Below are 26,370 nucleotides of genomic sequence, written 5' to 3'. Positions count from 1 at the left end.
ATCGGAGCAGGCCATGTGTACTGGGACCCCGCCTTCTAACTCTGCACTCGCGCACTGCTCTTTTCTGGTCCCCAAAGGTCCCCTCTCATCCTAGGACATAAGTGGCTTCCACTCTTGAGAAACAATTAGAAGAAACAGAGGGAATATCACAACAGATAAATATCACTCACTGAAGAAAAAAAAAGAACCAGAACTGAAACAGAGCAAAAAGGCAGTGGAAAGCCAAGCAGGGTGGTGCACAACTTGGGAAACTGAGGCAGGAGCATCAGGATTTCAAAGTCTCAGCCAGTCATGGCTACATGTAAAGCTGGGGCCTGTGTGGGTTACACAAAACCATATAATACAACAACAGAAATAAACATCAGACCACCACCTCAAGACAATGCGTGGAAATGCAAGGTTTGGCCATTGGTCATTGGCTGGTTTCCGAGTGCCAGGAGCTCCTTGCAGAGAAGCCTGTCAGCAGACCACATTGTTTTCCAGCGGCCCAGAGAGTGTGGTCAGCAGACGGACTCCCTTCATGATCCCACTCCCAAACAGGGGAAGGAACCAGTATGTCGTGTTCTGAGCTCACGAGGCTCAACCAAAGGACAGAGTAACTCTGTACACTTCATATTGATATTCTACCATACAGGCATCTCGATTAGTTTCCTATCATGGCGATAAAACACTACAACTGAAGCAATTGAAGAAGACACTTCCTTCAGCTTACAACTCTCAGGGTGTAAACCCTTACCACCGAGGGAAGGGACTGAAGCAGAGCCCATGGGTGCTGCTTACGGCGGACTTGCTCCTCGTGGCTTGCTCGGCCTGCTTTCTCACACCACTGAGGGCCACTGCCTGGGGGTGGCACTCCCACAATGACATCCATCAGGAACCAAGAAAATGCCCCACAAGCTTGCCTACAGGCCAAACTTTTTTCTTTTAAGATTTATTATGTATACAGTGTTCTGCCTGCATGTATGCCTGCAGCCTGAAGTGGGCACCAGATCCCATTACAGACGGTTGTGAGCCACCGTGTGGGTGCTGGGAATTGAACTCAGGACCTCTGGAAGAGCAGTCAGTGCTCTTAACCCCTGAGCCATCTCTCCAGCCCCTTAGGGCAATCTTATAGAGGCATACCCTCAACGGAGATCCATCCCCTCGGATGATACAGCTTGTGTCAGGTTGACAAAACCTATCTAGCACAACAGACCAGATTTTATTATAGCAAGAAGTTTAAAATGACTTTTCAATACCTGGGCTTCTGAGTTGGCGGGTGGGACCACCATGGTCGAAGGCTCTGCAAGAGAAAACAATTATCTCGGAGATTATCTCGGAAGCCCAGAGACCCCACAAACATGGCTACTCACTCCTTCTTCTGTTCCATGTTCCCTAAGCTGTACAGGGCACCCCCAAAGGAGCACCAGAAAGCACAGATACTTGGCACCCCCAAGCCTAAGCCAGTGTGGGCAGGGCTCAGGCTACAGAGCATGAGGGAGGTGGAGCCTCGTAGGCAGGTCTCCCTCCCGTGGGCCATACAACAGCTCAGAGGAGGAAGTCAGGGACGGAGAGTCAGCAGGGCTGGGTGCAAGCTGAAGAATGGGGGCCGCTCAGTTGTCACTGGGGTCCTGTGAGCCAGGACACACAGGAGATAGGAAACCCTGGGTCCGTAGGCAAATAAATCCTCATCTCACGGGGGACCCAGGGGTTGGGCACCTCTCAAAGGAGGAGTCCCTGGGTTGGAGGGCAGGCGGAAGCTGGACTCTGCGTTCTATTTACCAAACACATCAGTGTGAACGCCAAGAAGAGAGCCAGCATTTTCAAGGGCTTACTCATGGGCTCAGCTACAGCTCAGGCCGTGGGTGGCTTCGGCGCCCATTTCACGGATGAGGAGCCGAAGGCAACAGGTGAAGGGGTTGACAAGCAGGTGCCTCGGCTGGCAGGTGAGGGTGGCTCAAGGAGGAAGGCCAGAGACCCTAGAATGTGGCCGCCAGCAACCCCTCAACTACCCCACTTCCAGCCATCCCCGTCCCATTCCCAGGCCTCCTTTGACCGGGTGTAGAGGTAGAACCGTGTAAGGATGTGAACCGCAGCTTCCCGAAGCTCTAGAGTGAAGAGCAACAAACAACCTGCTGACTCCACAAATGCGTTCAGACTGCGACAGGAGCCAGGAAGGCCGCCAAAGAGACTGAGAGCCCCATTAAAATAATGGGGGACAGCCCATCCCCCAAATCAGTGAGGCGAGAGAGAGAGAGAGAGAGAGAGAGAGAGAGAGAGAGAGAGAGCGCACACACACACACACACACACAGAGCGCAGCACTGAGAGAAAGAGCACACTGAGAGAGAGAGAGAGAGAGAGAGAGAGAGAGAGAGAGAGAGAGAGAGAGCACTGAGAGAGCATGCTGTTGGAGGTTTGTCATCTGTCATCCCGGGGACTGTCCCCCACCCACAATGAATGCTTAGCAAAACTTTGTGGCTGTGACTGGATCCAGGCACTAGAAAGATGAACGAACGTTGAGCAAGAATAGGGAGCCTCCTGGAAAGGTCACGCTGGGGGTCAGGAAGGCGGGGCAGGCTGGTGGACATTAGTTGGTTCTGAGCACCCAGCCAGTCCTAGTCTTCAGCCCAGAGCAGCTTTCTGGCTGGAATTTGTAAAAAGACAATGTCTCATGGAGCCCAGGCTGGACTTGAAACTCAGCACGTAGCTAAGGAGAAACTTGAATTTCTGACCCTCTTGCTTCCACCTCCAGTGCAAATGCATCAGTTTATGTGCTGGAGGCTGAGCCCGCACCTCCTGTGATGCTGGTGCAGATAGCTCTACCGACGGCGCTGCCATCCTGGCCTACGAGTAGAACGCTTTTAATGCGTCAATCGTTGTCTCAGTTAGGGTTTCTAATCCTGCAACAAAACACCATGCTCAAAAGACAAGTTGGTGAGAAAAGGGGCTTACTCAGCTCATACGTCCACACTACCCTTTATCAGCAAAGAAGTCAGGACAGGAACTCCAGCAGGGCAGGAACCTGGAGGCAGGAGCTGGTGCAGAGGCCATGGAGGGATGTTACTTACTGGCTTGCTTCCCCTGGCTTGCTCAGCCTGCTCTCTTATAGAACCCAGGACCACCAGCCCAGGGACGGCACCACCCACCATGTGCTGGGCCCTCCCCCACTGATCACTAATTGAGAGGCTAGAGAATGCCTTACAGCTGGGTGTCATGGCGGCCTTTCCTCAGCTGAGGCTCCTTCCTCTCTGGTGGTTCTAGCTTCTGTCAAGTTGACACACAAAGCCAGCCAGTACAATAGTCACTATGTTAACAAAAGATGTCCCAAAATTGTTTACAGATCTAATTAAGCTTCAAGTTGCAAAAGATTTGAGGAGTTTGCTTATGGCCGTTTTGAGGCAGACTATTATTGTCTAGCTCAAAGTCATTACAATCCTCCTGCCTCGGCTTCTTAAGTGCTGGGATTACAGGGGTAACCACTATTCTGTGGGGTCTTGGGTTTTAATGAGCAAGCTATGGCCTTGTGAGTTCCTGGGGTGACAGTGATCACACAGCCAGGCCCAGAGATAACACAAAACTAACAAATGTTAGTCCTCGGCATGGGGCTGAGGGCTGGGACCTACGTGTGCTGTCACACCCAGCTGCCAAGATTTCTTCTCTACACACGAGGAAACTGGAGCTCAGGCAGAATGAGGAATTTACTTGAAACCATAGGGATAATAAATAATGGAGCTGGGCCAACGAGTTCCCGTTATGTCTGAAATGCTAGGTCAGGACGGAGTTGGAGGCAGGCACTCAGTTTCCATCATCGTCGTTTCTGTCAGATGCAGCCGCAGCCTGGCGCTAATTTACCCAAGCAGGGTATCCTCGCCCTGAAAGATATGGCCACTCCAGATTCTGTAGTTGAAGAGCAAATGAGAAGTCCAGGGGCTGGGGAGTGTTTCTGGACATGAGTGTGTGTCAGGGAAGTAAGAGGGAAGATTTCAGCTGGAGGACTGCCCAGCCCCCCTCCAGTGGAAGGTGTGTCTGCCACCAGTAGTGGGAGGTGGCGTTGCCTCCGGGGAGCCAGCTGTCAGGTTCTGACCAGGCCACGGTTATGGGGCAAGTGGATGACATCACTTCATCATCCAGGGAACAGAAATGGCACCTTCCTGCCTAACTCAAGGTATCACCTCAAGGAAGGAGTGAGCTCACAGACGAAGAGATGCTTCGTAGGGTGGGGATACCAGATGGATATGCAGTCGTGCAGTGGCTGACTAACTCCTTTGTGGGGTAAAGGTCAGGGTCAGGGTTAACCATCCATCTGGTTCAACCCCGCCCCAGCCCTGACTCTGCTAGGGAGGCCTCTTGCTACACACTCCCCGCCCATGCCTGGGCTCCTGGAAGTATTTCGGACAGTGAATGAGGGACGGAAGGAGCAGAGCCTTTTTAAGATCAAAAAGACTTCCTGCCCTGCCTCTTAGGCACAGAGCAATGAAGGAGTGGCAGACACAGTCCCCGGCAGACAAGGGAACTGCCACAACCCTCAGAAGGCGGCCTGCCAAGTCTCTCAAAGTTATCAGCTCTCTCACCTTCTAACTTAGCACGCTGGCTTTTAGAAGGCACACCCCTGCCTGCATCACGACACCTACGAGATCACTCAGTGCTACATCTATCCTACAGAAAAAATCTTTAGAGTCCTCTAAAGATTGATATACACACAGGGCACCTGCACCCAGGACAGTAGGTAACACCATAAGAACAAGATGGCCTGGCAAGGGGTCAGATTAAGAAATTTACTTGAGCCAGGAGGAGGTGGTGCACAGCTTTAATTCCAGCACTTGAGAGGCAGAGGTGAATTTTTGAGTTCAGGGCCAGCCTGGTCTATAGAGTAGATTCCAGGACAGCCAAGGGTACACAGAGAAATCCTGCCCGGAGAAACAAAAAAAGAAAAAAAAATAGAAAGAAAGAAAGAGGGGGGAGGGAGGAAGAGAAGAGAAGAGAAGAGAAGAGGAGAGGAGAGAAGAGAAGAGAAAAAAATTTACTTGAAACCGGATCTGGGAAGCTGAGGCAATAAGATTCCAGTTTAAGGTCAACCTCAGTAACACAGAAAGAAAGACCCTGTTTCAAACAACCAATAAGATGTCTTTTGTGTGCTGAATTGATCCAAGGCCCCTACTCAGGGGAAAAAGACAGAACAGAGAGCAATGGCTGACCTTAGCAGGAAGTGCACAGCGAGTCCTGATATGTGCAGGAAACCCTCACATTCTTGGCAGCCTGTGAGGAGGGAGGATGGGCACCCAGGCGCATCGGCACAAGGACTCCTTCAAGGTCTTCCCCAAACTCTCTGAATTTGAGTGCTGGCTGCTCTGAGAGAGAACTGACATTGTCAGGACATGTCTCTGCCCTCACAGGACAGCCCACAACACTAACAGTCTCCAGTTCCGGAGGAGTCAATGCCCTTTCTAACTTCCATGAGCATCCGACACGCACACGGTACACATACACACATTCAGGGAAGATTCTCATACACGTGAAATAAAATTTAAACAGAGGCCATCTGAATTTTAAAATACGTGGATTTGCTAAACTCAAGAAGTAAATTTGGGGATGGACATTGTGGCAAACGCCTTTAATCCCAGCACCCAGGAGGCAGAGACAGGTGGATCTCTCTGAGCTTGAGCAGCCTGGTCTACAGGGTGAGTTCCAGGGTAGCCAGGGCTACACAGAGAAACCCTATAAATAAATAAATTTGGGAGAGAGAAAATGCAGCACCTACATTTCTCCTAGGTCCGACTACAGCCTACAGCTGAGAGACTGGAGTCAAAGGTCATGTGACTGAGCAGTACCAGTTTCCTCTCGCAGAAGTGGTATCACTTACCACAAAGGGCTTGTCAGGATTGGGTGGAAACACACCCAGTGACTGGCTCTCGGTAAGTAAGCCACACATACGGGTGGGTGGCTTCCACTGTCAAGAAATGAACTGTAAAACTGAGTTGTGACCCAGGTCAAGCATCAGCCTTGGAAACTGGAGAAAGCTGAGAGGAGAACCACCCACAGGAAGGCACACAGTCAGAGTCCCGTGTTTGTTTGACAAACGAATTCTGTGGGGCAAAGGGATACAGGTGTGTCTGCCCTGCTCCTCCACAGTTGGGCGGTGGCTGATCCCGGCCTGAGTGAGAACGACAGGCTTCTCTAAGCACTCACCCACATGCCTGATGCCCACACACCACTCCCAGGGAGTTCCTTGCAACAGCAGGAACCCCGTCCACCAGTTGCAGATCTGGAGGTGACCCACGTCAGCAGCGCGCAAGGCTGAGACCTGCCTTGCACCCCGAACCTTGAGCGTTCATAATTCTCTAACAATGGGCAAATCTCGGAGACTGGAGTGGGGATGATAAATTGACAACCAAGACAGAGCAATGGGCAGGCCTGGCTTCTGTGCCCCGACACAGCTCCATAGCCAACCTCTGACAGCACAGCACATCCGGGGACATCACCAAGGCCCCAACTGGTCCCAGCAGGAAGACAGTGCACAGAGTCGACAGACATAGACTAAGCAAGATGGCTCAGCCGGTAACAGTGCTCGTTCTGAAGACCTGAGTGCCAGCCTCAGAAGGGCAGAGGAAGGAAAGATCTGGAAGCTATCCACATGTGTTATGGCTGGCACGGGTACGCTCATAGTCATGACGTGTCTGTGTGTGTGTGTGTGTGTGTGTGTGAGAGAGAGAGAGAGAGAGAGAGAGAGAGAGAGAGAGAGAGAGAGAAACTGTGTGAAAACAGGTTAGAAAGATGCTATTCCTTGGTGTGGGACGTTGATGGGGTGACTCCGTGGATAAGGGTCCTTCCCACCAAGTCAAACAACCTGAGTTCAAGCCCTGGGGTCCATATTATGGAAGGAGAGAACTGGCTCCTAAAAGTTGCCCTCTGATTTCCATGCCTGCCATGGGGTCTACACTCACACACATAAAATAAATATATTTAAAGATCGATTGTTTTATTTCCTGTCTATGAGTGCTTTGCCTGCGTATACGTAAGCTCACCACATGCATGCAGTGCCCACAGAGGCCAGAAGAGGGCATCAGACCCTTTGGCTCTGGTTACAGCAGCCTGCTGCTTGGTGGTGCTGGGAATCAAACTCAGTCCTCTGCGAGAGCAGCAACTTCTCTCAGCCCATGAACCATCGCTCCAGCCTCAAACTTTATTTTTTTTTTTCTACTTAAACTTCCATGCTCAGCTTCTGGTCATTTGTCATTCCAAGCTTCTTTATTTGAGAGATGTTGGGGACAATGCCTCACTATGTAGCTCTGGCTGTCCTAGAACTCACTGGGTAGACCAGGCTGGCCTCAAACTCACAGAGATCCACCTGCCTCTGCCTCCTGAGTGCTGGGATTAAAGGCGCATGCCACCACCCCCGGCAATGGAGGAATTTCTCAATCAAGGTTTCTCCTTCTCAGATGACATTAGCTTGTCCCAAGCTGACATATATCAAGCTGACAGAAAACTAGCCAACACGGGCTGCAGAGATGGCTCAGTGGTTAAGAGCACTGACTGCTCTTCCAGAGGTCCTGAGTTCAATTCCCAGCAACCACATGGTAACTCACAACCATCCGTAATGGGATCCGATGCCCTCTTCTGGTGTCTGAAGACAGCATATAGTGTATGCATATATAATAAATAAATCTTAAAAAAAAAAAAAAAACAAAACTAGTGAACACATGGTGGTAGGAGTCAAGGCCCGGTACAATATGCCCACCAGTAACCAACGAGAAGGCAGTTGATACAAGTACAGTTTGGAACTAAGCTCGGGGCAGGTGTAGGATACAGATCTCTGGGCCATGCAAATGTGACCTGTTCTGGAAACGTGAACAATGTGGTAAGGCCTCCACAGCCTCCACGGCAGAAGTGTTGGCACAGAGCTGAGAGACCAATAGACCCGTGACATTCATGTGTTTCATTACATGGGACTTTAATTTCATTTCCCGTTTTCTATTTCACTTCGTTGAGATCTGATATAGCTCAGGCTGGCTTTGAACTCACTATGTCGCTGAAGAGAACCCTGAACTCTTGACCCTCCTGCCTCGACCTCCTAAGAACGTGCCCTCATGCCCAGCTGCAGGCGAGGTTTTTATTTTATTGTAAGAAATAACTAGGGGCCTGGTTACGGTTCAGTGGTGCACAGCAAGTGCAAGGCCTTGGGTTCCATCTCAAGCTTGCATGTGGGCTCTGAGCAAATGCTAAATGACATCTATACTGAAGTACTTAGCGGGGGTGGTGGGGAGGGGTGTCAACAACTTCCTTGAAATGGACTAAAAATAACACAGAGAATGAGAGATTTTGATGGGAATACACTATGTTCATGTATGAAAACATTGCAAGTCAGGGCTGGAGAGGTGGCTCAGCCATTAAGAGCACTGGCTGCTCTTCCAGTTCAACTCCCGGCACCCACACAGAGGCTTATAACTTACGACTGTAACTCTAGGTCCAGGGGATCCGACACCTGCACACGGGCATGCTCTATCCTGTGGATAGACTGTGATGTGTGGTAAAGGAAATAGCCAGCCTCAGGGAAGACATTATTCTGGATTTATAGCCTCTCAAGCTGGAAGTGAATATACTATTGTTGTTTTAAGCCAGCAGTTTAAGAGTCTATTTACAAAGTCATAGGAACCTCACACATTCTCTTGTAAGTTCTGCCCACACTCTCCTCTTGCTTCCACAGGGAAAGGACCACAAGCCCTCTGCCCTGGAATAAAGTAGGAGTCACTGGACACTGAGAAAGCATGAGCTAAACACCTCTCCCGGGTACTTTGGTCCTGGGGCTGGTTTACCTAACCATCACGGTGGCATTTCCAGGCAGCAAGGCAATCCCCCTCACCACTGTTTTACCTAGAGGCCAACTTCCTCTGAGGAATGGCCAGAGATGCTTAAATGGTCTCCATTCTAGGGCCAGAACTCCCAGTATGAAGGGCGGAGAGGACCCTCACTGTGCCCACACCATTAATACACCTGTGCTGAGCTGGACAATGAAATGATTCTCTGTGCACATCAGGGCAGGGGTGAGGTGGGGTGGTGACAGATGAGTGTGGTGGAAACCAGGGCCTTGAACATGGCAGCATGCCAGGGGCCGCACCCCTACTACAGGCAGAACCATGCGAGTTACCCGGGGCCCCCACAGGCTGCCTAAGACCCAAGGCTGTCTCCTTCCAGAAGGGCTCTACAGAACACAGAGACAAGCAGGTGGGCCAGGGACCAGCATCCTGCCTTCCTATGTCTTGAAGTCTTCTGGGCTGCCAACCGTGGGGCCAGGAAGTATCACAGAGGGAAAATACACTTGAAGTCTTCCTGGGCTGGAGAGATGGCTCAGCGGTTAAGAGCACTGGCTGCTCTTCTAGAGGTCCTGAGTTCAAATCCCAGCAACCACATGGTGGCTCACAACCATCTGTAATGGGATCCGATGCCCTCTCCTGGTGTGTCTGAAGACAGTTACAGTGAACTCATATACATAAAATAAATACATCTTAAAAATATTTTTTAAAAAAAGTGTCTTCCTGCAAGGCCTAATTCAGAGGTGAAACTAAGTCAGAAGAGTTGTCCACACACTCATGCCCAGCTCACACCCACATCAGGCATCCTGCCACAACCCCACAGCACTAGGACCCCACTCACCCCACAAAAGACCCCCATTTTTCCTTTTCTGAGTCAGAGGTCCCAGGGAGAGGCTACTGGCCATCAAGAAGTACACAGGGAGCCCTTTGCAGGACCGCATTCCTTAGACTACAGCCTGCATTTGTGCCAAGGGTTCCTGTGCATGGACCCTGGATACTGTATCCCAGGCCCAGTGTGGCCAAGGTACACAGGGGTGTGGCCCACGGACACCTGCTGCTGTACCTCAGGCCAGGGCTCTCCTTTGGTGGTGAGCTCTAAGGCTACAGACACACAGACATTAGTTCTGAGGCAGGCGCCATGTCGTGCCCATCTTGTTGACTTTGGGCAGCTGCCTCTCCTCTGTGGTAGGCGGAGTGGGGATCTCCACAGGACGCTCTGGCATGGCAGGGAGAGTGAGCCTAACAATGTTGGGCACTCCCCTCACTGGTGTCTCTGAGCATGCTCCAACCACCCATCCGAAGAAGCCTAACGTTAGTCCACCATCGCTTAGCAGCGTGACCTTCACAGGGCACAGGATGTACAGCTCTGGGTGCCTTGAAGTCATGAGGCAGACAACACAGCTGCGACCAGGCCTCCAGAAACATGAGCAGGCGCTGCCTGGGAAGGACCTCGCTCAACAAACAAGCTTGTTTCAACTACAAATATTCTGACCCCAGGAGACTCTGGAGGGACAGATTCCCTCCTCCTAATCGGTGTTGGGTCCCCTCACAAGGACTGGGAGAGCACTGTCCTTGGATAGGGCCACACGCAGTGCTGAGCTTTTAAAGAAGAAAGAAAAGCCATCGGAACAGGCAGCTCCTGGTACCTGATAAAGGCCAAGGATTCCAACTCCAGAGGTCCAGTGACATTTCTTAGTAGCCAGATACTTTAGCTAGAAGAAGGGGCACTGGGCTGAGACAGACAAGGGAGCACCTGACCCATTTACACATGCAGTTACAGTAACAAGCAACACAACTGAGGAGTGGGGAGAGAACCCAGGAGCGCTGGCCTCTTTCTGGATACACCCAAGTGAGCACACTCGGCCTCCTTCTAACCCATCCCACCACTTCTCTGTGACATGCAACTGCCTAGTCTTTAGCATGGTCCAGCAATAACAGCGAAAATACAGCAGGTGGTGATGGCGCTCACCTTTGTTCCAGCACTAGGGAGGCAGAGGCAGGTGGATCTCTGTGAGTTCAAGGCCAGCCTGGTCTACAGAGTGAGTTCTAGGACAGTCAGGGCTACACAGAGAAACCTTGTCTTGAAACACACAGACACACAGACACACAGACACACACACACACACAGACACACACACACACAGACACACACACACTAAAATAAGTCACCCTTTCTTCAACATACTCATCCTCCACACTGGAGAAGTGGATCAGTGGTTAAAAGCATCTACTGGGACTGGAGAGATGGCTCAGCGGTTAAGAACACTGACTGCTCTTCCAGAGGTCCTGAGTTCAATTCCCAGCAACCACATGGTGGCTCACAACCATCTGTAATGAGCTCTGATGCCCTCCTCTGGTGTGTCTGAAGACAGCTACAGTGTACTTATATATAATAAATGAATAAATCTTTAAAAGGAAAAAAAAAAGGGGGGGTTGGGGATTTAGCTCAGTGGTAGAGCGCTTGCCTAGGAAGCGGAAGGCCCTGGGTTCGGTCCTCAGCTCCAAAAAAAAAAAACCAAAAAAAAAAAAAGGAAAAAAAAAGCATCTACTGTCCTTAGACCCAACTCTAATTCCTAACACCCATATCAGGTAGCTTACAACCTCCTGGGGGCATCTCATACCTCTGAATTCTGCAGACTCCTCCTGCATTCGTGTATGTGTACATGTATACATACACACACACACACACACACACACACACACAATTAAAAATAATAAAAATAATAATTAATTTAAAAAAGAAAAGAGAGGTCAGGTATAGTGGCAATTTGAGCACTTAAGAGGCTGAGGCAAAAAAGGGACTTGAGTCCCAAGAGCCTCTCTCTCTGTCTCTCTCTCTCTCTCTCTCTCTCTCTCTCTCTCTCTCTCTCTCACACACACACACACACACACACACACACACACACACACACACACACACACCTAGGAGTGACTATCAAGAAGTCTTCCGATCTAAGATTAAGAGACTGTCTGAAATTTCAACATTCAGGACACAAAGGTGGGAGGGGTTTAAAGCCACCCAAGCTACATAGCAAATTCCAGTCTGAGCTACATGAGGAGATGCTGTGTCAAAGAAACAAAATCAGGAGGCTGGGGAGAGGGTTCAGTGGATACAGTCCTGCCGCACAAGCATGAAGAACTAAATTTGGATCAGCAGTACCCATTTAAAAGCTGAGGTTAGGGCTGGAGAGATGGCTCAGTGGTTAAGAGCACTGACTGCTCTTCCAGAGGTCCTGAGTTCAAATCCCAGCAACTACATAGTGGCTCACAACTGTCTGAAATGAGATCCGATGCTCTCTTCTGGTGTGTCTGTGTACTTATGTATATATAATAATAAACCTTTTTTAAAAAGAAAGCTGAGGTTAGCAGCTTCTTTTAGTGCTGGGGTCTGGAGATAGTGTGGTACACCACGCAGCTGCCAGTCAAGCCGAAACGGTGGTCTTCGGGCTTAGTGAGAGAGTCAGGTGGAGGATCAGACCTGCATGGCTCAGAGATTGACCTGAGTGACAGCATCCAGGGTATCGAACATCCGACACAGAAGGTTAAGAAACTCTACTCAGCAGGTCAGAAACAGCTACTTCAGGAATAAACTACAAAAATCCTGTAGGGAGTTCACTGGTCCCTCAAGTCCAGAAAAATGCTGGGCTAGCTACTTTCAGGGGGTGGCTACCTCCAAGTTTCAGCAGCTTTATGAAGTTCAGAGACCGCTCTGGTAAATATATTTTACTTTTTCCTTCAGGATCCAGCAAGCCCTGTAGTCCCAGCATCATCGGGGGCCTTGACCTCAAGGGTTCAATATCAACCCAAACAACATAGCAAGATCCTGTTCTAAACCAACCAACCAAACCCCAAAGCAAGTCATGACCCTCATTCGCCTTCGTGGGGTGTGTTTAACGACAGACACCAAAGATAACAGAGGATAGAAAGTGAAGTTGGACCCCTTGGTGCCTGACACAGACAGGTTCCTCTCCCCAAAGGTCAACATAGAGTGCTTTCTCTGAACTTTGACCTAGCAGGAAGTGCTACTAGTCTGAGAACAATAAGACGGTAAGGCATGCAACTCTGGGTGGTGGGTGGGTGGAGAGCCAGGCTATGAGTATCCTTTTTGAGGTGAAACCCAGCAGGGAGCTCTGCTTGGTTTGTTCATGGTGCATCCCACCACCATGACAGTGGCAAGCCACTTACAACCTTAACCCTCAGTTTCCAAGCTGCCTGTATTGCTGAGTTGCTCTGCAGTGCTGAGAGCCAGATCCTGGGTTACAGTCTGTATGGCAAGCAATGGGGTGAGCCCAGGAATAGTCTTGTGAGGAGGCCAGAGCCTCAGAAGCTTCACGAGTCTGCAGGCTGTGAGAGTTGATGGTGGCCCACCTGTCCCTTCAGGCCAGCCTTGGAAGAGGGAGCCAGACACTTTATGCAAATCATGCTACTTTCTGAGCGGACTGGCCAAGGTTAAACCTCCGCCTACCTGGGGGTTGTGTTTATTACTTCCCTGTGAAACATATGGGTGCTTTTGTGCAAAATTTAACAACTTGCAAGTGTCAGGCAGGGGTGAGGAGGGAGGAAGGACACGAGTACAGGCTGAGGAGCCTGGGAAATGACGGTGGCTCCTGTGTGTGCACAATGCGCCCTCCCTGTTACAGAGGCAGCTGTTGTCCACTGCTTCTCTTCACTTGTCATTCCTAGTCCCCCGCAGATGCCTGCTTGAGAGAATTTCTGCAAGCCCACAGCTCTCAGGGTTGGAGAGAGGCCAGCCTTCACTCAGCAAACACACAGCCTGCCTTTGTGCTCCCAACAGGGTATCAACTTTTAGGGTACTATCCTTGTATGCTGTATACTAGAACTACAATTCTCAGGGGGGCAAGGGGGGAACGGTAAATAGAAGCTTGAACTCACCACTCTGAATAGACTTCAATAATCTTTCAAAAGCTTAACGGTTGGTTCTCACTGATGTTTAAGGTTGGTTTTTTTTTTTTTAAATCAGATTATACAATCTACTTGCACTTAACAATTAAACTCAGGAAATTAGTATCGATTCAGTACAGACTCAGAACAAGGCACAGTTCTTCTGCTCTCCCTACCCCGAGGAAAAGATACACATCTCTAAGTAACCTTAAGGTCTGCAGTGTCCCCAGCGGAGAGTACCAGTTTCATGCGAATAGCAAGGAATCATCCAGGGGCCCTGCTAGAGCAAGGCCAGAGGACTCCAGACTCTCCCAAACCCATCTTGAAGGGAACCGGCTATCGAGAGGCTTCTGGAATGCTGTGCTCGGGGACTTTAAGGTAAAAGATACTCTGGCTTTTAACCAAAGTCCCTCTCCCCTGGGGAAAGCGTCCCTGGGCGCGAGCTGCCAACGGGCCGCTTCACATCAGGAGTGATGGTCTGCTGGTAGGGTTATCCCAGACCCCCCCGTGTGTGTGTGTGTGTGTGTGTGAGAGAGAGAGAGAGAGAGAGAGAGAGAGAGAGAGAGAGAGAGAGAGAGAGAGAGAGAGAGAGAGAGAGAGAGAGAGAGAGAGAGAGAGAGAGAGAGAGAGAGAGAGAGAGAGAGAGAGAGAGAGAGAGAGACAGACTCTGGGGTTCTCCTGGATCAAAAGAGAAGACAAGGAGTCCCTGATCCAGAGGGCAGGGTGGGGCCTTCCCGGTCCGGCAGACAGCTATCAGCACTGATGAGAGAAAGGTCGAGGCCCCGTCACCTGGCACCCGGGTGCCCTCGGCGGGCCCGCCCGTCCGCCCGCCCGCCCGCCGCGCCGGCCACACCCCCACCCACTCCGCGGCGCCTTACCGGGCTCCAGCCGCGCGCCAACCGAGCCGTCCCTACGCAGGAGGATGTCTGCCGTGTCCCGGATGCGCCGCACGCCGCCCGGCTCGCCCCGCAGCCCGCGGCAGCCCTGGAAGCACACCGCCCAGGCCTGCTCCTCGTTGATGGGCTGCTCGTACACCTTCAGCACTTCCTCCAGGGACAGCTCCCACGGCTCGGGCCGCGCCGCGCCCCCCGCGCGTTCGGGAGCTGCTGCGCCGCCGCCGCCCGCCCGGGCCATGGCCGCCCATCATCGCCGCCCGCGCGCGGGGCGGGTCTCCATAACAGCCGGGCGACGCACCGCCGAGCGAGGGGGCGGGTCCCGCGCCGCCCGTGTGCTTTGTCATTCCGGCCCCGCCCCTCGCGGGCAGTTGCAGGTGAGGGCGGGGGCTACTGGAGGAGGAGGAGGCTGACGGTCGAAGAGGCGGGGCCGGGTGGGGTGGGGAGAGAAGACCGGTAGGGAAAGGGCGAGCCGGGGGGAGGGGTAGAGCTAGAGGGGGTAGCGGGAGAGGGAGGGTGCACAAGAGCAGAGGACTCAGGAGGGTTGGGGGCGTGAGAGGAAGAAAGTGGATTGAAGAGGGGTGGGTTTGAGCATGATGGGGACCGTGAAGACACAGACACACAGACACACACAGACACACACAGACACACACACACACACACACACACACACACACACACACACGTTCACTCACTCCTTGGCTCTGGCTCTTTAAAGCAGACAGTGCCTGTGATGGCCTTTGTGGAAGGCCTGGATAGCAAAGGACCGTAGGAGGTCGCTATGATGTGATTGGCGCAAAAGATGATACAGGCCTTCAGGGATGGAGTACTTCCTAAATGGTCCTTTCTCTGTTCGGAAGGATGAGCTTTAAACCCCTTAGTGACTTAGTGACAAACAATGTGACCGTGCTAACACAACACCTCATTTCCAGAGTGTGTTGCCTTCATTCCAGGCCAGCTACTACAGGGTACAGAAGTGGTAGCAAGCTAAGCACAGCACACAAGCTTTGTTGAAAGCGATTTCAGCCATATTTACCACTGTTGAGAAGAACAGAGCAAAAAGATGCAGCTGGGAGATCAATAACAAGGCAGTTGGTCTCAGGCTTGGTTACGGGGATAGAATAATCACCTAGGAAACACAAGGCTAGGACCGGATCTGACCAGATCTGTTGGAGTGAAACTCTCAACTGTGGAGTTCCCTGAAGTTCTGGACAGCTAAGGCTGGAACATAGGTGTAAGAGAGTTTCACCTCATTTGAGAGAGACTTGGTGTGGGGTGGCTGACAATCTCCTCTGGATTCTTAATCTTTTTTTTTTTTTTTTAAGATTTATTTAATGTATATGAGCACACTGTAGCTATCTTCAGACACACCAGAAGAGGGCATCAGACCCCATTACAGATGGTTGTGAGCCACCATGTGGTTGCTGGGAATTGAACTCAGGACCTCTGGAAGAGCAGTCAGTGCTCTTAACCACTGAGCCATCTCTCCAGTCCCCTTTTGTTGTTTCTTAAGGAATTGTGTCCCAGCAACAAAATATCTTCCATGCCTGCTCTCTTTCTCTCAAAGCTTTGAATTTTCTTTATTGGCTACAAGCCTTTGAGTTCTTCTGTAGTAAGTGCTGGCCCCAGCAGCTGCTGACTTTTGCACCTGGAACTTGTTCAGAGAATCCCTAAGTACTTCCGGGATATCATCCAGTAATATTTAAAACAATGGGGTTCACGTGCACACTCAAAGTGCATTTAAATTCACACACACACACACACACACACACACACACACTCACACTCAAGAATACATGTTTTTTTGGGGTTGGGGATTTAGCTCAGGGGGAGAGCGCTTGCCTAGGAAGCGCAAGGCCCGGGGTTCGGTCCCCAGCTCCGAAAAAAAAAAACCAAAAAAAAAAAAAAAAAAAAAAAGAATACATGTTTTTATGGTGCTAGGGAATGAGCCTGGGGCCTTCATGTACTAGGTAAACACTGTAAAACAGAACCAAGCCCTGCCCCTGTTGGTAATGAACGAAATGTACACGTTAGGTTCTGTTGTCTTTCTCCTCTTATCTAAAGATGAATTCCTCCTAGCCACAGTCAGCATGAGGAAGCAGAAGTGTTAGTCAGCATTGCGGTCACTTCTCATTTACTTAAATATCAACCACAGTGCCAGAGGAACCCAGAAATGGACCTCAGGTGAGACATTAGCCCCAAACCTCTTGATTGTCGCCATTGTAGCAAGAAGGATTTCCACCTGGGAGCCCGGAGTGACTTACAGCCAGCCATCAGAATTAAAGAGAGGATCAACTCAAAGATTAATTAAACCGACCTTGGTCCTGCGACTAGAGCTGATCGGTGCTCTCGGTGCAGTAATGAACTCTACCTGTTTGTAACTGAAGTCGGCCAAGATGACTCTCTCCTGCAGTTAAAAGTGGTGCTTGGGCTAAAACATTTGGTTTGTCTGCAGACTGTTTCGAGGTTGAATCACAACTGGAGAAGTATTTCTAGCTGGGTCGCAATGGTACACGCCTTTAGTCTCAGCACTGAAAAGGTAGAGGCAGGTAGGGGGTCTCTGAGTCCCCGGCCAGCCTGACGCACAGAGCAAGTTCCAGGAGAGCCATGGCTACACAGAGAAACCCTGTTTCAAAAAACCAAATAATAAACTGAAATAAAGAAGAAATATGGGGCTGGAGAAATGGCTCAGTGGTTAAGAGCACTGACTGCTCTTCCAGAGGTCCTGAGTTCAATTCCCAGCAACCACATGGTGGCTCACAACCATCTGTAATGGGATCCGATGCCCTCTTCTGGTGTATCTGAAAACAGTGACAGTGTACTCATATAAAGATAAACAAACAAATAAGAAATATGTCTTCCATACCTTCAGCTTTCTGTGTGGATTTTATAAACAAAGCATCTTGGTTTTGGCTGTTAAAAAAGAGAAGACGAAGGGGTTGGGAGATGGCTCAGAGGTTAAGAGCACTGACTGCTCTTCCAGAGGTCCTGAGTTCAATTCCCAGCAACCACATGGTGGCTCACAACCATCTGCAAGGGACTCCAATGCCCTCTTCTGGTGTGTCCGAAGACAATGATAGTGTTCTCATATACATAAAATTAATAAATAAATCTTAAAAAGAAAGAAAAGAAAGGAGGAGCAGCAGCAAGTCATGGTGGTGCACACTTTTGATCCCAAGATTTTGAAGGAAGAGGCAGGCAGATCGCTGAGTTTAAGGCCAGCCCTGGTCTACACAGTAAATTCCAAATCAGCCAGAGCTAAACAGTGAGCTCCTGTCTCAAAAAACAAACAAACAAACAAACAAACAAAAAAACCAAGAAGTGGAGGGGGTAGGTGAGGGCTACGGGTACTTGATAGTAAGGAACTGGGTTATATATGCCTTTGGTCATCCATACTGTGTGGTTGGTGCTTTGAAAATCATCCTCTGGGGCTGGAGAGATGGCTCAGTGGTTAAGAGCACTGACCGCTCTTCCAGAGGTCCTGAGTTCAATTCCCAGCAACCACATGGTGGCTCACAACCATCTGCAATGGGATCTGATGCCCTCTTCTGCTATGTCTGAACACAGCTACAGTGTATTCATATGTGATAAATAAATTAAAAAAAAAAAAAGAAAATCATCCTCAGGAGAATGGCTGTGGGTTGGTGACTCTGCAGCCATAAATGGAAAAGCTCTAGAAGTTAATCTGTGAGCATCTGTAAAGACACAGACAGTAGAGAGTCCTGATTTTAGGTTTCTGTATATCAACTGGTTAAGGAAAGGCTGGATCCTCAGCTACTCAGTGGCTGTCATTCAGAGCCCTCACCCCAACCCCTCGCCATGGTATGTACCGCAGGGCTGCAGGGCTCTAGAGCCTCTTGTGACTTGGTAGAAGAGGTGAGGTACCTGGCACCAAGGCTAGAGGGAACATGGCACATAACCAGTTTCAGGCAAAGGTCTCATCCCTTCACCTAGGCACAGGCAGAACCGATCCGCCTGCCAGAAATAGAGTGGAGGGGCCCCTGGCCGTCCAAACCCAAGTCCACTTCAGATTCAGGTCGGCCTCTCCCCGGAGACTCCACGTATACTGTTTGCAGTGAGCAAGCAGGCTTTGTGTTACCTGGATTCAAAGCCCTGAATGTGCTCTTTGTCACATTCTATGCAGCCAGGCAGAGCCAGAGTTCAAGGGTCCGAGAGGAAAAGCCGAAATCCGAGAGTCTGGTTTTGTGTCTAGGTTTATTTTTGGGATAATGATAAAGGCTATGAATCTCCGGAGATAACAGAGCCAGGCTCAATGAAAGAGCCCAGGGCAGCTCAGAGGGAGGGGCTCTGGGAATGGGTGTCCCAAGGTTTCTGGGCTAGTGACTAGAGGTACAGGGGCAGTGAGAAAGGATCCAGAGAATAGGACCGCATACTGCCACGAGGCACAAGAGGGGTGCAGAGTGGAGTCAAAAGGAAGAGAGGAAACTTAAAAATCGGAACTGCCCAGAGAGCAACAGTCAGGATCCTCAGAGACGCAGGATGCTTCAAAGCACACAGAAGTCGGTGAGGCTGGAGACGGTGAGAAGGGCCCCTACTCTCAAGATCAGGAGGGGAAGGTATTTAAGCACCCTGCTTGTTGCCCATTGAGAAGAGTTGACGTCGCCTGCAAATTTTGAAACTGTTTTCAGAAAGTCCAGTGACTGGGGTTGGGGATTTAGCTCAGTGGTAGAGCGCTTGCCTAGGAAGCGCAAGGCCCTGGGTTCGATCCCCAGCTCTGAAAAAAAAGAACCAAAAAAAAAAAAAAAAAAAGAAAGTCCAGTGACCGCGAATGAATGGAACCCCTTCCTAGTGTGACACTTGGCTCATGGTCACTGCAATTGCTCCTCACAGCTGACATCCAGTCTTGGATGACGATGCGGACACCGTCTACTTTCCCTGGGGCATAAACAGTAGGAGACTGGAGCCGTGGTCGTGGTTTATACTGCTTCAAATATTCAAAAACGGTATACACTGGAAACGCTTACACCCGAAGCTGGTCCCAGCTCTTATTCCTCTCAGAGACAATGATTGCAATGGTGTGCTGGCTGGATTTATGTCAACTTGACACAGTTATGGTCATCTACGAGAAGGGAACTGAGGAAGTGCCTCCATGAGATCCAGCTGTAAGGCATTTTCTTAATTAGTGATTAATGGACGAGGGCTCAGCCACTATGAGTGGGAAAACCTCTGGGCTGGTGGTCCTGGGGTCTATAAGAAAGCAAACCAGTAAGCAGCACCCCTCCATGGCCTCTGCATCAGCCCCTGCCTCCAGATTCCTGTCCTGTTTGAGTTCCTGCCCTGACTTCCATCAGTGATGGACGATGATATGGAAGTGTAAGCCGAATAAACCATTTTTACCCCAATTTGGTTTGGGTCATGGTGTTTCACCAGAGCAATAATAATATCAGATAAGACAATGTGCTTTTGCTTTCCTTCCTGAAATATCACACACCCAGGACAAATAGGTACGTCTCTATTTATAGAGAGGCACGTCACACGGCCTACTCTGCACACAAGGAAAGAGTGAGTACCTCTGTGCACTGCTTCTGCATTCTACAGAACTGCGGGTCTCTTTGTGGGGAGGCCAGAGCCTCTTTGGAGTCCCCACTGAGGGACATGAGGTTGTATGCAGTCCTAGTCAACCGTCCATGCTGTTCGCTTAGTCGTAGCCACACCAACTACCTTGCACAGGGTGAGAATGGCGATGACTCCTGCCCGTTTCTATGCACGTCTGTTAATCTCAGGAAACGGACAGCCGGATGCCTCAGCAGTCAAGAGCGCTCGACCTTTCAGAGGACTAGGGTTCGGTTTAAACCCAACACGCACATGCTGGCTCACAACCACCCGCAACTCCAGGAAGGGGGATTCAGTGCCCTCTTCTGACCTCCAGGGTCACAGGTACACATAAACACACACAGGTAAAACACACACATAAAATAAAAAACAAATTTGCTTTACATTTTTTTATTAAAAAGAGTATATAAATGTATAACTTTCTTACAGAACTACCTAGGAACTAAACTCAGGGCCCACTCAGCCAGTAGTCTACGTTTGACCTTCTTCCTTCCTGCCTGAGTGTAGGAACTTCAGACGAGTATCAGCAAACTGCCGTCCAAAGAGGCTGTCTCCACGTGCATACACATCTGTAGTGTTTTCCTTGGCTGCCCTGACAGAGACTTTGAATCTGCCAGATGTGGTAGCTCACACTTGTAATCCACCACTCTGTGGGCAGAAGTGAGAAGATGGGGAGTCCTTAGGCCAACGTGAGCTATGTAGGGAGACCTTGTCTCAAAAAGCAAAACGGGCTGGGCGTGGCCGTGCACACCTTTAGTCCCAGCAGTTGGCAGCAGAGGCAGTTGAATCTCTGAGGATTCAAGGCTGGTCGGGTGTACACAAGGAGTTCCGGGTCAGCCAGGATTACAGGCTGAGACCTGCCCCCACGCGTGCATGTGCACATGCACAAACCGTAACAAAAAATGGGCCCGGAAGATGGCTCACCAAGTAAAGGTTTTGCTACCCAAACCTGATGATCCCCATAATTCACAGGGAAAAGAAGAGAATCGACTCCTAGAAGTTTCCCTCAAACTTCTCTATGTGTCCCATGGCATCCTGAATTATCTCACACCCTGTGTCTGTCTGTCTGTCTCTCTCTCCCTCTCTTACTCACACTACTACTAATAATAAATACAAATTAAAATCCTTATGAATCTTTCATAGATACATATGGCTTAATGTGTATTTTGCTTGTTAGAGTGAAGAACAGATTTATATATATATATTTTAATTTATTCCATGTATGTGAGTACACTGTAGCTGTCTTCAGACACACCCGAAGGGGACATCGGATCCCATTATAGATGGTTGTGAGCCACCATGTCGTTGCTGGGAATTGAACTCAGGACCTCTGGAAGAGCAGTCAGTGCTCTTAACCACTGAGCCATCTCTCCAGCCCAGATTTATACTTTTTTTGTTTTATTATTGTTCTAATTTTTCTTTTTTTTTTTTTAAAGATTTATTTAATTATTTATTTTATATATGTGAGTACACCGTTGCTGTCTTCAGACACAACAGAAGAGGGTATCAGATCCCATTACAGATGGTTGTGAGCCACCATGTGGATGCTGGGATTTGAACTCAGGACCTCTGGAAGAGCAGTCAGTGCTCTAACCGCTGAGACACCTCTCCAGCCCCTAATTTTTCTTTTTTAAAACCTTTTTTTTTTTTTTTTTTGGAGACAGGGTCTCTCTATGTATCCCTGGCTGGCCTGGAATTCACTTTGGAGATCAGGCTGGCTTGGAACTCACAGAGATCTGCCTGCCTCTGCCTCCCAAGTGCTACGATCAAAGGTGTTCATAACTAAATCTGGCTTTAAAACAAAACAAAACAAAAAAAGTGTCTGCCTGTTTTGTCAGCAAAAGTGCGCCCCCTAGGGGCCAGAAGAGAACACTGGCTCCCCTGGAAGTGGAGTTAAAGACAGTCGTTAGTCATTGTGCTACAGAGATTGGAGCAGCTCCCCTGACAAGCGTCTAGTGCTCCCAAGCACTGAGCCATCTCTCCAGCCCTCCTCACCTCCTTTTAGAGCTGAGAGTGAAGAATGGTGATGATTGGGAGTGTGTGCAACCACAATGGCCAAATGACGCTGTGATGGTAGTACTCACCCATTCCTGCTCTCACCATTCAAACCTGCCAGCTCTCCGCTCTAATTCCTGGCATCCCATAGCTGAGGACCAACATTGTGGGGTTTTCTTTAACCTGGAAGATCAACTTTCAAACATGAACTGATTCTGATAACCAGAAGCACTGGCGTGTTCTATGTCTGTCCCTAACACCCTCAGCATGTTTTTAGCTCAGAGCCCAGCTCAGGTCCCGTGGTTCCTAGCAGGGTTCTCTTGAGTGAAAGCCAAGGTTTTCATAACACTTACAAATCCCCTGGTGGCCCCACCGTTCCCACCTCCCCACAGCAAGTCTTGGTTTGTGGTACTGTGCACCAAACCTAAGGCCTCATGCATGTCATGCACCAGACCTAAGGCCCCATGCACGTCATATATGGGACCTAAGGCCTCATGCATGTCATATATGAGACCTAAGGCCCCATGCATGTCATATATGAGATCTAAGGCCTCATGCACGTCATGTACCAGACCTAAGGCCCCATGCATGTCACATATGAGACCTAAGGCCCCATGCACGTCATATATGAGACCTAAGGCCCCATGCATGTCATATATGGGACCTAAGGCCTCATGCATGTCATATATGAGACCTAAGGCCCCATGCATATCATATATGGGATGTAAGGCCTTATGCATGCGTGCTAAGCAAACACTCTATTGATCCACACCCAGGCCCTAATATGTTTTCAGTTCTATAACTAGCTCAAGGCACTGTATATCATCCAATATACTATATTTTACTTATTTATGGCTCTCACTAAACCATATTACCCACAAAGGTGGGCATTTTTGCCCAGTTCGTTGCTGTTTTCACTGTGTTGTCCCCAGGCCAAGAATGGTGTGCAGTGAGAGTCCAATGGGGCATGCTGAGGGAGAGTCCCTGAGCCGCACAGAGCTCTCACCACTTGCTAACACTAGCAAACTAGCGACCTCACCAATACTTCATTAGAGTCTCACGGTATCCCTGTGAGACAGGTAGAATATATTATGATCTTTACTTGAGAATAAAAAAGTATGCTCCCTGTCTTTGTAAATCGAGTTTTATTGGCACATGGCTACACTTACTTGGGACGTATGTGTGACTGCTCTCAGCTACCGTAGCAAGTTGGGTGGCTGTGATAAACACCATGTGGTCCACAATGCTAAAATATTTGCTCTCTGCCCTTTATACTAGTGTTCTGTCTCTGCTGGGGCAGCTGGCCCCCCACCAGTGGTCCATATTCAGGGGTTCCTGGTACCCTAAAGGTACATCAGAGTAAATCCCACACTGATGTCATTGCGTATTCTCACCATGCTGACACGTATGATGATACAGAAACAGGGGAGGCTGCGGAGGTTTCCTGAAGCTGCCAAAACCACACGACCACAAATGACCCAGGGGCTCAAAGAACAGAAATTCATTCATTCATTTTTGTTCTTTGTTTCTTGAGACAGGGTTTCCACTAGCTTCCCTGTCTGGCCTGGAACTCGCTGTGTAGAACAGGCTGACCTCAGACTCAGAGAGATCCAATCCACCAGCCCCAGCCTCTGCTTCTGGGACTAAAGGTGTGTGTTACCGTCTAGTCAGAAACCCAGTGTTGTGGTTCTGGAGGCCAAAAGCCAAAGTGTGTATGGACTGGAGCTTCCCCAAGAGGCACCAGGAGACTTCCTCACTCCAATGTACTCTCCTTTCCCCCAACTCTCTCTCTCTCTCTGTTCTTTTAGATGGTCTCATACGGTCATCCAGACTGTCCTGGAACTCATGGAAATCCTCCTGCCTCAGCTTCCCAATTGCTGCGATTACAGGTATGAGCTACATCTGGTCTTAAATGTATCTTCATGTCCTTGTCTCTCCCATGGTGCTGTCTTCTAGTCTAGCTCCTGACACTCGCCATTGGACTTAGGAGTCTCTTAGACAATCCAGGACCCTCTTGAGAGCCTTTATTATATCTGTGATGACTATTTCCAAGATTCTTGTGAAGAAGCAGCAGAAGGAGCAGGGGTTCAACCTCATCCTCAGCTACAAAGTGAGTCAGAGGCCAGACTGGAAACACCTGGGTCTTTGTTGCCTCAAAAAACAAAGCCCAGGCTGGAGAGGGAACTCAGGGGTCATTCTTAGTGCCTATGGCTTACACCTGTTGTATTTTATAAAAAAGAAAAGAAAGGGGCTGGAGAGATGGCTCAGCGGTTAAGAGCACTGACTGCTCTTCCAGAGGTCCTGAGTTCAAATCCCAGAAACCACGTGGTGGCTCACAGCCATCTGTAATGGGATCCGATGCCTTCTTCTGGTCTGTATGAAGACAGCGACAATGTACTCATTACATACACACAGACACACACACACACACACACGCATATATATATATGTATATATATGCATATACATATATATATGCATATACATATATATATATGTAAATCTTTAAAAAAAAAAAAGGAAGTCAGGGATATGTCTGGTGGAGGCCCGGTATAGTGCAGGGGAAGAAGCATGGTATCGTGTGGGGGAAGAGGGACTGTGCGGAGGCATCCCTTCCCTGAGAGGTACCAGCCACAAAGCCGCAATTAAAAGAAAAACGTATGCAATGAAAGCTTGAAAACACTCAGTAAGCTCTAGTCTGTTGGTGTGATTTTGCGGGGCAGTGCTGTAATCCCGACATTGTAATCTGTGTTTTTCAACAAGTCCAGTAGCACAAGCTAGGGGTCCCCATGACTCTGGAAACTAAGGCAGGAGGATCATTTCTGCCTAGGAGTTTGGGGCATTACTGTTTTGGACCCAGAGGCTGGCCGAGCAGATCGTTGTTTTCATATGGAGGAAAATGGCCCTTTTTGTGTTGAAATACAAGACTATTTTTCTAGGCAGTGTTGGTACATGCCTTTAATCCTTAGCAAAGGCAGCAGATCTTTGAGTTTGCCAGCCTGGATTACAGAGACAGTACTCATTCCAAAACAAAAAACAAAACAAACAAATAAACAAACAAAAAGGCGGGCTGGGCTGGAAACAGTGAGAGAGAGGACTTGTGTTGAAGCAGAGTCCACCTTGTGGCCCATGATGGAAGTACAGCCCAACCTTCTGATGGGCGGAGAGAGCAACTGCTCTCTGATGCTAGAGGCAACGTGGAGCTCCCGACACCTTTGATTCTGAGCACCGTAGTGATGAGTTTTTGTTGACATGTTTTAATCGGTCCTCTTCAGTTTTATATCTTTCGAGTTAAGTGTTCTCTCTGATCTGTGAAGTGGTTCTTAGGCTCTCAGCACAACTGTAGCACCTCCAGGTCACAGAGGCAGATAAACCTGATTCCTGGAAAACTTTGTTCAGTCTTTGTCCGCTCTACTCTGGCTCTGACAATGGATCCTCCAGCTGCTGACTGATTTCGGGCTGGCTGGATTTTAATCACAACCTGGCTATCACGGCTAGTTCAAGCCTGTCTCCAGTGTCCTGTCTTCGGACTGGGACAATGTTGAAAATCAAGCACAGTTACTGCAGGGCAGATAATGACCTCTTTCCTTTTGTTTGTTTGTTTGTTTAAGACAGGATTTCTCTGTGTAGCCCTGGCTATTCTGGAACTCACTCTGTGATGAGGCTGGCCTCGAACTCACAGAGATCACCTGCCTCTGCCTCCCCAGTGCTGGGATTACAGCGCGGTCCTGCACATCAGGTGGACTTTATAAACAGGAATGATAGCGTTTCATGGCTGTTTTCCTTCCTGAGTCCTTTGAGCAATTAGTGGGGAGGGAATAGTAACTCTATTATTCTCCAACCTTTAAAACTCACACCCTAGCACCAAAACTGTTTTGGTCAACTTTCCAGCAGTAAGAGCCACACCAGAGTATTAGGGATCGACCCTGCATATTGTTGAGCAAAGCAGAGAAGAATTGGTTTTTACCATCAAGAGGGTCGGGTTTGTCACGTGATTCCCCCAGGCCACGCTCCGGGCCATTCGCAATTCTGCGCCACTTTCCCCTAGTTGTCATGCGCTGGTGTATGGCGTATTTGCACCAAGGCTGTCACCAGACTGCCTATCCTATCCCCCAAGGCTGCCAGACTCCCGGACCAGGGCTACAACAAAGATGGCCGCAGAGCAAGGGTCCGCCCTCGGGGGTGTGGTCAAGCGTGCTCCTAGCCAATGAGCGCCAGA

General features: G+C 49.5%; 1 protein-coding gene across 1 annotated transcript in view; it reads right to left on the bottom strand.

Annotated features, from left to right (window-relative positions):
- Spire2 (spire type actin nucleation factor 2) overlaps positions 1-14,910 on the bottom strand; it is a 36,097-nt gene extending 21,187 nt beyond the window's left edge. Inside the window, 2 exon segments of the mRNA XM_032887640.1 lie at positions 1,239-1,282; positions 14,568-14,910. Coding sequence (XP_032743531.1) covers positions 1,239-1,282; positions 14,568-14,823 — 300 coding nt within the window. The 5' untranslated portion in view covers positions 14,824-14,910.
- Between the last annotated feature and the right edge of the window lie 11,460 nt (positions 14,911-26,370).

The sequence above is a fragment of the Rattus rattus genome, chromosome 17 (genome assembly GCF_011064425.1).
Source record: "Rattus rattus isolate New Zealand chromosome 17, Rrattus_CSIRO_v1, whole genome shotgun sequence".
In the NCBI taxonomy this organism is placed as follows: domain Eukaryota; kingdom Metazoa; phylum Chordata; class Mammalia; order Rodentia; family Muridae; genus Rattus; species Rattus rattus.
The sequence above is the reverse complement of the archived record's forward strand: the minus strand, read 5'-3'. Positions and strand labels throughout refer to the sequence as shown.